A 13,707-nucleotide genomic window follows, 5' to 3' on the forward strand; every position below is an offset into this window, starting at 1 on the left:
TAATCCTTGGCCAATCAGATTGCATGTAAACAGAAGTCTGAACAGAAACTTTGTGTAGCATGCATAAGCTTATCTATACATGTTTCATTTATGAGCGCTGACCCTTTTAGCACCATGTGATGTTTTTTACAATAACCACCTTTCATTTTGGTTCCCTTACTTCCTTGTGTAAATAATAATAATAAAATTAAAAAAAAGAAAAGTGATACCTTCAATAGGTCTATATGGGTTATCAATCTGCAAGTGTATAAATTGTACATGTACTTGGTCACTTCCAGATGCTGCTCTGTGTGTGTGCACAGGGCAAATGCCAAATGGAAAGTCCTTACATTTTGTGCTCAATTAGCTGCAATTGTGTCTCATACACAGCAGCTATGCAAATGTGTCTCAGCAACAACTGCCCAGTTGCTCCTGGAACGTTTTTCATTAGGTTCAGGGATGTTTCAGGGTTACTTGTGGCAAGAGCAGATGTAAGAGAAAGTTTAGTGGCTGACTGGCTGACCTCTTGCCCTCAGGTTTATGTACTTTACCCTTCAGCGTGTGTGTGTGTGTGTGTGTGCGTATGTGTGTGTGTGTGTGTGTGTGTGTGTGTGTGTGTGTGTACATGCATTTGTGTGTTTTCAGTACTTGTGTTAAACTGAAAAATGGAGTTACAGGTCAGGATGTTTATGTTACTCAGTGTCCTGACTAACATCTGTGTATACTCATACTGACAGGATCTGAGAGATGACAAAGATCGTTATTTTTTTTTTAAAGAAGGAAAAAAAACCTGAATGAATTTTACTTTGTCCTCTGTGGGCTGAAGGTGTTTAAGAAAGGGCTGTTTTTACTTAACAGCTAAATTAAAAATTCAAGTAAATTCTGGATTCTCCCCCCCCCCCAAGAATATTTGCCATTTGTTTTGTTTTTTTCTTTGTAATACAGGTCTTTGAATGTGAATTTTTAAAATATTTGTATTACAGTTGTGCATAAGTATAATGTTTACATGTACATGTGAATGTTTCCTGTAGGAGTGTGGTTGTACCTGTGAAGAAGACCTCCCCTGGCAGCCTAGGAGTTAATACAGTGGGTAGCAGCAGTACCCCTGCTGGGCTGACAGCTGGCAGCACCCCAAACATCTTTGCTGCTGCATCTGCAACCTCCAAAAGCATGATCAACACCACAGGTAGGTTAGGCACAGGGTTACTGGAGTACACAGAAACAATAGCAATACATATTAGAGCAAATTTAATGACCCAGTTTGGTTTTTCTTTCATTCCAAGAATAGACTCAAAGGGTTTTCCCGTTGCCGGATCATATGATTCTGTATGCCTTTGCAGGGCCTCAATGTTACCACTAGATGTCCCTCTTTATCTTTCTTTCAGTGTCTGCAGCAGCTCTATACACTAGCAAATAAAAACTCGTCCTTCTAGGATTTTTCCTTATTCAACCAAATCAAACAACTTGGTTTTAATTTTTATGTGTAATGCAATGAAATAAAATCATATTTAATAAAAGAACTTTCTACACATGACGTTCCCTTGTAATGTCTTCCTCTCTGATTGACTGCTTCCCTCTCCCTCCCCTGTCTGTCGCGTTGCTTCTCCTGGGGTTCTGCTGCATTGAACCGTTTCCACCTCAGGGCTCCTAGGCTGGGCTTCTGAAAGCACCCACTTAACACTAAGAACCATCAGGAGCTCCAACACTTTTTTAATGTGCTCCATTTAAAAAAAAAAAAAAAAAAAATTCTCCCTCTTCTCTTCGAGCTGCTTTGCAGGAATGTGAATGTGAGTGTGTACAAGTCAACGTGTGCTTTTAGCTACAGCCACAGGCTCTCACCCAGACCCAGTGATTTCACTTGCTCTGGTTTTAACTTCTCAAAAGGAATAATGATTTTATACATGGGTATGTGCTGCCAAGAAGATGTAACTTAATGCTCACCTTTGAATTGCTGTTGTCACGAATTTTGGCTTTGATACCAAAACTAAGTGTAAGTGTAAGAATTTGATGCAAATGTTGTTTTGACATGATGGTTGTTTCTTCATCTTTGACATCTTTAGTAAGCAAAATAGTTCCATATGCTGCTCCTGGCACCAGTTTGAACAACCATCTTAGGTGTACTTGGATTTAGTTAAACACTTGGTGCATAATTTAACACTGTTACTATGTTTTCATGTGTTTAACTTGGTTGAAATTTTTGCTGACTGCTAAAGTTTGCAGCTGGAGCCAGATTTTTAGCTTCTTCTATAATATCCCATTTTTTCTTTCTTTTTTCTTATGTTGCAATAATTTCAGTCTGTGTGCATTTACAGCCTCTGGAGGCTACATTAAGATATTTTGTGTTTTTTAAAATTAATTTATTTCTTTAACAGTAGTATTAATATGCTTAAAATATAATTTACTTTAAATGTCTTTTCATTCATAATCATTACTTTTGTAAAATTATTAAAGGTGAATATAGGCATAGATATTTACATTTATTTTTTAGTCTATTCATATTGCATGTTTCTGTTGGTCTTCCCTGCAGGAGCCACAGATGCAGCCGCCTCTACCACCTCTACCACCTCTACCACCTCTACCACCGCTTCCTCCAGTTTTGTCAATGGAGCCACCAGTAAAAATCTTCCTGCTGTGCAGACAGTGGCCCCCATGCCTGAAGACAAAGTAGAAAATATGAGGTCTAAGACCTTCCTCTGTTTACCTGTTCCTGTATTTCCTGCATTGTAAATCTGACTTTATTCTACTTGTGTATCAAATCTACTCATATGCAAAGTAGTGTGTGTTACAGAAACATTTTTTTCCCTCAAAATCTAGTGTTATTTTTCAACTTTGTAAATTTCTCTTTCATTGAACCTAGTGATTAATTTCCTGATCTGATTTAATGGATAACTTCTGTACAGTCCCTACAGCTCACTATTAATGAATGGTTCATCTGATTTGGTATATTCAGACATTTCCTTCTCTCTTCATAGTAATAACGAATACTTATACTACAAATAAAACAGAAGTGGTTTATGTGAATACTATACAACATTTGGACTAATGCTTTTTATATTTCTGTGTACATCTTGTTCTGACCTTGACTCATCCTCCTCACTTGCTCTAATAGTTTGCGACAGACATGTTTAGTCCTGCTCTCACAGTGACTGCGTAGAGCCCAGGTCTTTCTTTTGGGGTGTCGCTCTCCCTTTTCTTTGCCTCCGTGCGTTCTCCTAGAGGAACAGAGAGTCAGTTGCCATGGCAGCAGTAACTGATATCACTTAGCGTAACTGTGAAGTCAATGATAGTACTATCTCAGAGCTCATCCCAGACACAACCAAGTTCAATTGCCTGCAAATACTTGATACACGATGACTGTAATTTCATTTTTTAAAATTATGATTATGCATTTTATAACTAGTTAACTAGTCCAACCCTAAAGTCACAAAACAACATGAAGGAAATACTTCCTGTTGTTTTGTTTTTTTTTTATGTTTCAGTGCCTTTTGTGAAGTGCCCCAGTTTCCACTACACCAGGGACTGACACCTCCTGAGCTCAAACCCTTTAACTCCTTGACAGGATTACATGCAGCCTCCAGAGGTGCAGGCCAGTGTCTTAGGCAAGGACATCTATGTTAACCATCTAGACCCCCTGCACCCTGCTTTTTAGGATGGTCTGTCATTCCTCCACTATGTTTTCTCAGGGTGCTGGAAGGCAGATTACTGTACATATTCATGCAAAACCTAAACCAAACCTTTTTTCTTTGTTTTTTTCTATCCCGCTGCTTTCTGCCCATCTTAGCTAGGGAAACAAGCTTCAGCTCTCCTTATGTTGCCTAGTATCTGTGTGTGTGCACATAGGAACACAGAGATATGTTGCATCTTGAATCTTATCTCTGCTGTTTTACAGTCTGAGTTGTATGGCTGCATGACTCCATCTCACAGATTCTGAGGTACTTAGATAGTGTCAGCAGCATGTAGTGAGTGTGTAGGAGATAAGGAACTTCCCTCTGCAGTGTTGAACAACTGTGGTCCCATGTGCAAGTCTGGTAACATGTCACAAAGAATGCAAACAACTAGTGAGAAATCCCCTTTGAATTAAGAAAATGTGTTCACATAGGCACATGAAATCATTTTGTGTTGACATCCTGAGTGATAACATGCCCTCATAGATATCTGGCTTTGTTTGCATCTTCTAAAAAGTGTTGGTTACCCTCTACACCTACCGGGACTCTAATAGTCTGGCTACACACCAACTGCTGTTTAGCTGTGTGCACTGGTTCAATTATAAAGCTCTCATTCCTCTTTTTCCTTCCTGATCTTCAATGGAAGGGCACAATGTAACATTCCTTACATTATCGCTCACATTCAGGCATGTGTCTAATTGTCTTTGTCTTTCTCTTCGACAGCATTACTACAAAACTGGAGAGGGCCTTGGAGAAGGTGGCACCTCTGCTGAGAGAGATCTTTGTGGACTTTGCACCTTTTCTATCACGCACCCTGCTGGGCAGCCATGGTCAAGAGTTGCTCATAGAAGGTATAAATGTTGTGTGCTGTATTTTCTTATCTAAGCTCTATAAGGAGTGCTGTCCTCATCACCCTACATTACCCCAGTGGCTCTCTCATTGATGGATGCATACACAGTAGTGGGTGTTGATAGGAGAATCAGTATTTTGCACACAAGCTAGAGGGTCTATCACAACCTGATTAAATCTGCTTTCCTTTCATTCATCTTCTGGCATGTGTGTCTTTTCTCTTTGTCAGTCACTCCACATATTGAGAATTATTTCTAGGTGTAGTATTTTTAAACATCAATGTTTCACAGACACAGCAAATGTCATTTTGAAATGAATGTTGAAATAATTGGTGGCTTTTGCCTCCTCCTAGTAATATTTTTAGTACTGATGTTTCTCAAAAATTAGATTGCATTGCCCTGTTAGAATGTGGATTTTTGCCTATTGTGGTCAAATTTTATTATTTTATTTCCTAGTGAACATATGAGGAGTGATGTTTGTCAGACTGTTTGCCATTGTAGGAAAGTCTGAAGGCACTACCTCTGTTTTTACTGGAAGAACAATTATCTTTTTTTCTACTTTGTGCTATAAAGAAACCAGCAATTTTTCTGCACACTGCACAGTCCAAATTCATTCACATGATAAGTAAAATGAAGGACACTGGTGCAGAAGCATTATTAAAATTTCATTAATGTTTCTGGGATAATGCAGCATTGGTTTGTTTAAAAGTGCACTCTAACATCTGGATTAAAACTTGGAATCATGAATGTTTCAACATGGACTTTATACTTCTAGTGTTATACGTCTTCACTATGATCAACTTAATCATTTTATTTTAAACCACATTACAGCAGGAATCTTCCATATTTTTAAAGTACTTTGCTGACTGGTTCAGTTGTATACAGTGTTTGCAGAAGTGTGTGATACCTCTGCTGCACTCCACTCTAAGCTCTAGTCTTTATTTCTAGTGTCTGTGTGAAGGCTCCCAGTGCCTTCCTCAGGCCCCAGGTTGGCAGCCTCTGACAGTGCTACTTGTGCCTAACCTCAGGGACTTTCTGCCTGCATGTGTGTGCACTGCCACTCTATTTCTTAGGCTTGTTTTGGCTCGTATTCATAAGAACACACTGCCAGCACACATCTGTGCCTGTAAGAGTGACTGTCTGTCGGCATTTGTCTGTGTGCACAGTGCATAATATATGTGTGTGGCCTTCAGCCTCATGCCTTGCAGTTTACACAAAGCTAAATGATATCTCTGCTTTTTCTCACTGCCAAAGTCTCTTTTTTAAGTGTAAGCGAAACTGATATTAGTTTCTGAGGTCTATGCAGAGAATGACAGCAGACAGAAAGAATGCACTCCTTTGCCTTTATTAAAAAGCCCTTCCTGAAAGAAGTTGCTACAAAATGTGTCCACTTTCCTGAGCTTAGTTTATTTGTATACTGTTGATATTGCCAGTTAGCTACGAATGACTAAATTCTTCCATTGCCAATGTTAGTGTAATGTGAACTACAGAAAATATAGTTTTAGCCTGTATCACAGTATATTATAGTTTATCTTGTTTTTGTTATTCTGCAGGATCTGAAATCTGTTTTTTTTAAATCAACGTCTGTTATTCAAGCTTAAGTCAAGTCAAGCTCATGATAAAGCAATCCTGTCTAAATACAGTAATTTAAAGGACATATAAAGAGGTAGCAACTCCATTTTAAAACGTTTCCTTTCCAGATAGTAGAGTTACACAAACTAGCAGTTTTTCCCCTTGTATTATACATACACCATACACACATATATATATATATATATATATATATATATATATGTATATATATATATATATATATATATATATATATATATATGTGTGTGTGTATGTATGTATGTATGTAAATAGACATGTGGTTGTGTCCTGCACATATGGCTGCAAATACTTGCTCAAGCTCAGGGGAAAGAAATGGAAAATCAGGTAGCATAGCCTTGACAAGTGTGAATATGTCTGTAACCCTTTCACTCAAAGTCTGTCAGCAGACTGACCAAACTGACAAACCAGTGCTGAGCTGAGAGTGTAACCACACAAACAAGGTCGTAGATAGACAGCTCAGGCCGCAGCAGTCTTCAGCAGACATTTTAACCCTGTCTGGGTCTGTGACAAGTGCACCTTGACATGAATTGGAGCAAGTTCATCAGACAAAACAAATGCACAGATTTAACACAACCATTAAATCTTCAACTTTATTGAGCCACTACAGTCTCCTCTAGTTGCAGTGTGTTTGTCAAAATGGTTGAGCTGATTGTACTGTTTCTCTCTCTTTATCCTTTTCATTCTGGCCCTTTCTAGACTCACAGTTGAAATACTGTGCTGAAGTGCAAAGGCGCTCCATTTACTAGTAATTACCAGCCATCCATCACTCCTTAGATTGCCCGGGGTCGAGCCCTCCTGTGTCCCGTGTGCCCTTTTGCCTGACTCTATTCCTTCACCCCATTGCTGACATGTGATCACTGCGGCAATTATGTTGAGTGCACCCTGAGCTTTACACTTGGAGTTGGTGGGTAAGGCCTGTGTGTGAACACTGCTACTGTTGTGATGCCTGCCGCCTGTTTCTTGCTGTCCCTTGAGTGGCCCAGCCGGCCGGCACATCACCCCACAATGCCACATTCACCCTTGCCTTAACCCTGCCCTGTTTACAGGAAAGGACTGGCAGGACGTGTTTAAATAGAATGCATTTAGTTTGTCTACCAGCACAAGGCCAGGGTCACTTGGCCACCTGACTCTTGTGTCAGACTGGACTGACTTATGGCTCAGCATGTCACTGCTATAACAAGAGGTCAGCCATGGCTCTCTGTGTACAAGGAAGGGTCACATCCTCTCAGAGTATTAACAATACGCCCCCTCGGACAGTCTCCACTCGTGAATAGACATTCATCCATCCAGTGTTCCAAATATTTTCAGTTCAGTGTTACAGGATCCACTCAAGCAAAACTATGTCGACTGAATGTTTTCTGGTTGACCTTTAAGGCCCAATCCTTAATTGTTATGACCATATACATTTTTAGTTTATTTCACATATTTAACTAATGATCTGATGAGATCAGTCTCAGTTAGAAATATAGTTTCACAAACAAACAATGACTCGATATTAATTTACTTTTTTTTTTTTTTTTTCCAGTGTTAGTCACCATTAAAACAAATAAACAATAAACTTTCTGGAAATGCATGAGTCATGGTTGGTTCTAGTTGGATATTTTGAGTTTGTGTACAATCTTGCTTATATTTGGGCAAAAAATTGTCTTCTAATATATAAACCGGACACTAACTTGAATAGAGACATTTTTGCTTTAAAGGAAATCTTAACATTGTGTTGATAGTATAGTTTAAAATGTAGAGGGAAATTTCCCTTCTGAAATGTTTTCAAATGTGTTCTTTATATTTTTATGCACTTTAAAAAAAAATTTCAATAGATCCATCTTTGAGTATCACAGTCCATTTTCTATTGATTGATCATTTTTCAAATTACTAATTGTGACAACAGCAAACAATGCATACTATTACCGTACACTGTAGATGCTGTACCTCACAGTGCTCACTCATGCACGATTTCTTAAAATATGTTAACTAAAATTTTAGATGAATGAATGTTTTGTGCTCAACTCTGAATGACACCATGTCATCAATGATGCACAATGGCATCTGACAGAGTTCTACTTCCTGCCAGCCTATAATGAGTCCTAGAAGGTTGCTTTCTTTCCTTTACTAATGACTACACCTTTAATAGTTCCTGCGAAGTGCAACAGAATCAGCTGGAGGTGCAGAACACGACACCAGTTGCAACCATTGTTTCTGCAAATGAGCTTTTCACACCTGCCCTTGTTTCATTAGAGAGTTGTCTGCTTCTGTGGCTCACCGTCTGCAGAATGGAGATGAGGGGAGAAGCTGTGAATGTCTGTGTTTCTGTGTGTCTGTGTATTTTTGTGAGTGACTGTGTGTGTCTGTGTGTGTGGGAGAGGGATATTCACATACGTACATTTGAGCCTCCGTTCTGAACACATCTATTCTGTGCTGATGTACAGAAGAGATTTTTTTCTTTTTCTTTACAATTTTAGTACTTACATTTTGCTGTAGTTTATCCAGGTGCTATCCAGAATGACTGTTTTGCATTGTATTTATTTTTAAATAGTAATGTATACTGCTATATAAAAGATAAAATTGCTACAGATTATATACACAGAATCCTTTGAGCATTTTACATATTCTATTTGTCTCCTTTGTCCCCACAGGTCTAGTATGTATGAAGTCAAGCACCTCAGTGGTGGAGCTTGTCATGCTGCTTTGTTCTCAGGTAAGCTTTTTCCTTCTCTTCACAATTCTCTTTCCCTGCCATCCTCTCCCTTTTGCTCTTTAATAGCCTATGTATTTCTCTTTTTTATTAACATTTAATTTATAACATTTTCTGTCAGCAGTATGTGAAGATTTGTTAGGAGCTGATTTAATCTTTCTTTAAATATAAATTTATACTTTACACAGTTTGATAAATCGGACAATCCTCTGGTGAACTCTTTAAAAGATATGTTTCAAACACACACAAAAAGAAATACCTGCACTTTTTATCATGAAGATCACTGCAAATTTATCATTCATTCTTACTTAAATTCTAAGTATAGTAAGAACAAGTCATTTAATCTCTGCTGGACCTTATTGGTTGTTCTTTTTGTAAAATGTTCCATCAGTGAATTATCTGAACCAATGACAACATGCAGCTTTGAGAATCTTCCACCTTCCTCTAGAGCTTTTCCCCAGACCTCCTTTAGAGAATGAGCCCCACCTCATGCAAAGCTGCTAGTGACTGATCACCTCTAAGTTTGACCCGCTGAATATCTTGTTAAGCCCTTGTTTTAGAGAAGGTCAAAGCCCTGATGTAGCAGTTAGAACAGGAGATATTTAACATACCTTCTGTCAGCCCATCAGTCTTGCGTCGGGAACCCATAAGGAAGCCATTACTTGGTGCCTGTTTGTGGATCCAGACTGCGGGACCAGAGCCTTGAGGTGGTGGATTGTCACTATGTGTGCTCCGTGGTATCTGCAGTCCTGCAGCCCTCCTCAGCAGGGGGCTCAGTCTTTGTTATATGGAGGCCATTATACAGGGGCTTCCCCTGAAAAAAATCTACATAAATTGTGCAGCCAGCGCTGAGTTATTGTTGCTCTTTTGAAGGTTTTTGACGGGCTCACTTCTATTTGACAGGCTCACTTCTTTTCTGTCTGTGGAGCATTTGTGGGGAGTTGCTCTTTCCACTTCTAGGATTTATTACAGATGAGAGCGTCAACATGCTGTTAGGAGTACATCCCCCCTTTACTCAGATACCATTACTGTGGCTCCAGAGGTTCCTGCCATTAGGGGCTCTAGGGATGAAACCAAGGCTCAGATATCGATCATAGACTGAGACCTTGAAACTGGACCCTACAGTTTGGTGTCCTTTTCCGAATAGAGATGAGCCACTGCCCTGTATCCTAATATTACACTGTCAGTAATGAATCCAGTTATGTTGCCAGGTGACATGATTTAAAAATCCTCCTGTAACGATTATTAATTTTTCTCCCATATATTACATTACATAGCAGATGAACAGAGTGTTGTTTATGTAATATAAAAATTATGCTGCTTATTATTTAGATTGCAGTTTACTCCTGATTAATATCACTGGCATCACACACTATATCTCAGTTTCACAGCAAATCTTCTCAGCTGCACGCGGGGCATTGGCTGACAACTTCAACATTTACCTTACATATTCAAAATTAATGTTTTACGACAGCAAGAAGGACACTTAGCTGACCTTTAGTCCCTCTATGTTTTGTGGCCTGTCAGTTTCATGAATAAATTAGTGCTAATGATCTGCCTTTTCTTATTTATGCATACTAATCACAGCAATCATTGTGTAGCTGGCAACTGTTGCAGACACTGTGTGTTGCTCCTCAGCTTGGGCAGCTGAATGAAAAGGTCAAGCAGCTCTGTTTCTTGTAACAGCTTAAACATACAGGGGGGATCTAGAGTGGAGCCATAGAGATTTAGTGATTGAAGGCCTCCAGATGTGTGGAGTATAACAGAGGAAAGCAGAGTAGATAAAAGCAAAGGCTCCGGCACACTGACAGGTTGGATTGAAACACCACAAATACTTAGTGCCCTGCTGAATTTCAGGAAGATGAAAGTGGGAGGAGAGAAAATTTTCTCAAGGCCAGCAAGCTGTTCTCTTAGATGAGAGTTGTGGGATTTGAGGTCCAGAACAAGGTGGTTGGTTTTTTGAAAGATAGATAGAAGAATGGTAGCACTGCACCAAGTGATACTACAGAATCATCATTGTCCAACATTTCCCTTTGCTGCATGCTGTGTCAAAGAATACCCCAACTGTTTACCATTATGAGGGATTTTTAGCCGTTCTTAGCAAATTGTTTGATTTTACACATATGCCATACTGTATTCTTTAGCTTCATTGCTCTCATTAACATTGTTTAGTAGTAGGCAGCAATTTTCAGCAATAAAGCTCAGGAAATTAAGCAGTACACAACCTGTGTAATACCAAATACTATTGGCAAGCTGCTTGCAAAGTCATTTTCTCATGTATTTGTTGGAAACTAAACGTTAAATAAGGTGCAAGTAAGTAGCTATTAGGCTCAAATCACCTGAAACATAACTAGAGAAATGCTAGTGTTGACCATGTCTGCTGGATATGCAAAGGCTATTGTTATCTTTGAATTTGGTCCTAACATTGCAGTATGCCAAGGCTGTTGGCTGTTTTTCAGTTTGCTGTAATGCTTTTCTGTCTGCCAAAAAAAAAAAAAACTCCATTAATTTAGCTTCAAATCACATCTTTCATATTCAAGCTACTAAACAAATGTCCACTGGCCAGAGGTGCTGCACTGTGGTCACGGTCTGCATTTACATCAAGGATCACATCTCCTTTTTCAAGGAGAGGCATGTCAAGCCTAATTCCCTTCAAATGGGCAGCAGAGGACTTTTTTGTAAGTCTTTGCAATCAAAGGCAGCCTCCTCTGGGAGCTTTGTTCTCCAGTAAAAAAGACAGGAAAAGAAAGCCTCTGAAGTGCTATCTCAGCTGTCAACAAGCATACCTCAGACAAGATAGCAAATTTGACGAGTTCATGCTATACCTCCACTGACCTGCTGCCATTTTCCTGGCATCACCCAAGTGTCACATCTGCCTTGATTTCCGTATTTATTTTTGTCACGTGAGTGTGGTATAAGTGGAACCTCAGAAGACTGGCTGTACATGATCCCTGTCCAAATCAAGAACAGCTTATTCCAGGCAGATACTGTAGCAGAGGAAGGGGGTCATAGGGAACATTTGGAGACCAGATGCTCAGCAGTTTGTCAGCACCATCTCCCTGGCTTAACGCATCATAGGGTCAGACTGTGTACTCTTGCATGAACCAGTATCTGGCAGGCAAGACAACTGTGTACAAAAACACATGCCCATACATAATAATGTCAATGTCTGTTATTCCGGTATTATACACAGTTTACCTGGTCCAAACATTGTGTAAAACAAGCACTGTATATCACTGTTGGGCATGTGTGACTACAGATCATATTGCAAATCCCTGTATATTTTTTCTGTTAATGGCAATATCAACTGCAAATTTAAAATGAATAGTTACATTTAAAGGATTTTGATGAATATGATTAGTTTTAAGATGCATATACATAGTAGTTTTGGGGCTGAAACCTCCTTCTTTGATTGTGTTTTGTTTTCCCTCCTCTTTTGAATTGAGGCCTGCTCTTCTTTTCCATTTGCACCTCAGTGAGGGTACAGGAGAGCTGGATTTCCCACAGTGAAAGGCACACTCTCAAACTGCCTTTTAATCATTTCCAGAGCATATTGTGAGACAGCAAGTGCTGGCACTCTAGTTCAAGGCTCGGATCCCTTCCAGGCACACACTGCAGGGCTCAGCGAGCCTGCTCAGTAATCTGTCACTGTAAGGGACAGAGGAAATGGCTGTATTTAAGTAAGAGGATACAGTTTCATCCCACAATTACATCTCTCCTGTGTTTACAGATGTTTTACAGAGGAAGAAAGGATGGTCACACATGCAGTGCAGGATTACAACTTTTCATAGCGTTTTGTTTTTTTTTTTCTTCAAAGATCTATGAAAGAAATGCTTTCTTTGCCTATTTGAATTTGATACTAATACTGTGATTTTAACCTTAGTGTGCTTTGTGAGAAAATGCTTTTTGATTACCCTTTACATTTACTTCTTGTAATTCTTTTCTTTTTTATTGGTGGTGGTATTGGGGTGTTTTGGCCACCCTGACATGATTGTTTTTTAAATCCACATCTAATGTCATGATGTAACTATATTGTGTTTATTCAGAACCTCTAAACTAACCATGTATAGCTCAAACACACACACAGTGTGTAACAGATCACAAACTTTTTCATTTCAGGAATGGCAGAACTCCATTCAGAAGAATGCTGGCCTGGCTTTCATTGAGCTAATCAATGAAGGAAGGTAATTAGTCTAGTCACTGAAATACTTAAATCACACAGCCGAGCTGTAGGTTATTCATCCATCTGTTAGCCTGATGTGTATTATATTTTAGTTTTCTCAAAGCAACCATAAAATGGCTGTTGGATTAAGGAACAGGGTGTACATGAAATGTAATCCCCTTACCCCTCTTGACCTCTCTGTTGGGGGTAAATGCAAATAAGATCGTGGTGATTGGATAAAGTAAGAAAATCAACAGTAGAGTGCAGTCAGTCTGCCTTATTATAGAGCTATCTCTGATTTTTTTTTTTTTTTTTTTGTATATTCTGGTGTCTGCTGTATTTGGTCTTCCTCCCTTTTCCTCTTGTCTCTGGGTGTGGCCAGACTCAGGGTTTTCCATAGAGCAGATCAGGAGCGGCTCATCCCCCTTGCCCATCTGGTGACCCATCTGGCCAGGCTTTCTTTATGCCCAGACTCTTGCCTTACCCTGGCCAGACTCTCGTGAGTCCTCACTGGCCCTGAAACAAAGCGCTTTAAGTCAGTAGGGCCACACGGCGCTGTCCAGGGTGCTGCTGACAGACACATAATTTCCAAGTCTTACTTGTCTTAACTCCTCACACCTGCTCTGGTTAACTGGACAGATCTAGATGTAGCTAGAGTCTGGTAAACCTATTTGTCCTACAAGGCGTGGCTGACACACATGTATCTGCTGTTTATGTACAACACATACAGCGGGTAGTTGTATGCTG

General features: G+C 39.5%; 1 protein-coding gene across 2 annotated transcripts in view; it reads left to right on the top strand.

Annotated features, from left to right (window-relative positions):
* Positions 1 to 13,707, top strand: part of nbeab (neurobeachin b) — a 178,540-nt gene that overhangs the window by 85,692 nt on the left and 79,141 nt on the right. For both annotated transcript variants that reach the window (XM_026295919.2, XM_026295910.2), the window contains exons 30-34: positions 1,011 to 1,165; positions 2,507 to 2,657; positions 4,368 to 4,495; positions 8,740 to 8,801; positions 12,918 to 12,982. In XM_026295919.2, the coding sequence (XP_026151704.1) occupies positions 1,011 to 1,165; positions 2,507 to 2,657; positions 4,368 to 4,495; positions 8,740 to 8,801; positions 12,918 to 12,982 (561 nt within the window). The remainder of the gene's footprint in view (positions 1 to 1,010; positions 1,166 to 2,506; positions 2,658 to 4,367; positions 4,496 to 8,739; positions 8,802 to 12,917; positions 12,983 to 13,707) is intronic.

This window comes from Mastacembelus armatus, chromosome 13, assembly GCF_900324485.2.
Source record: "Mastacembelus armatus chromosome 13, fMasArm1.2, whole genome shotgun sequence".
Classification (NCBI taxonomy): domain Eukaryota; kingdom Metazoa; phylum Chordata; class Actinopteri; order Synbranchiformes; family Mastacembelidae; genus Mastacembelus; species Mastacembelus armatus.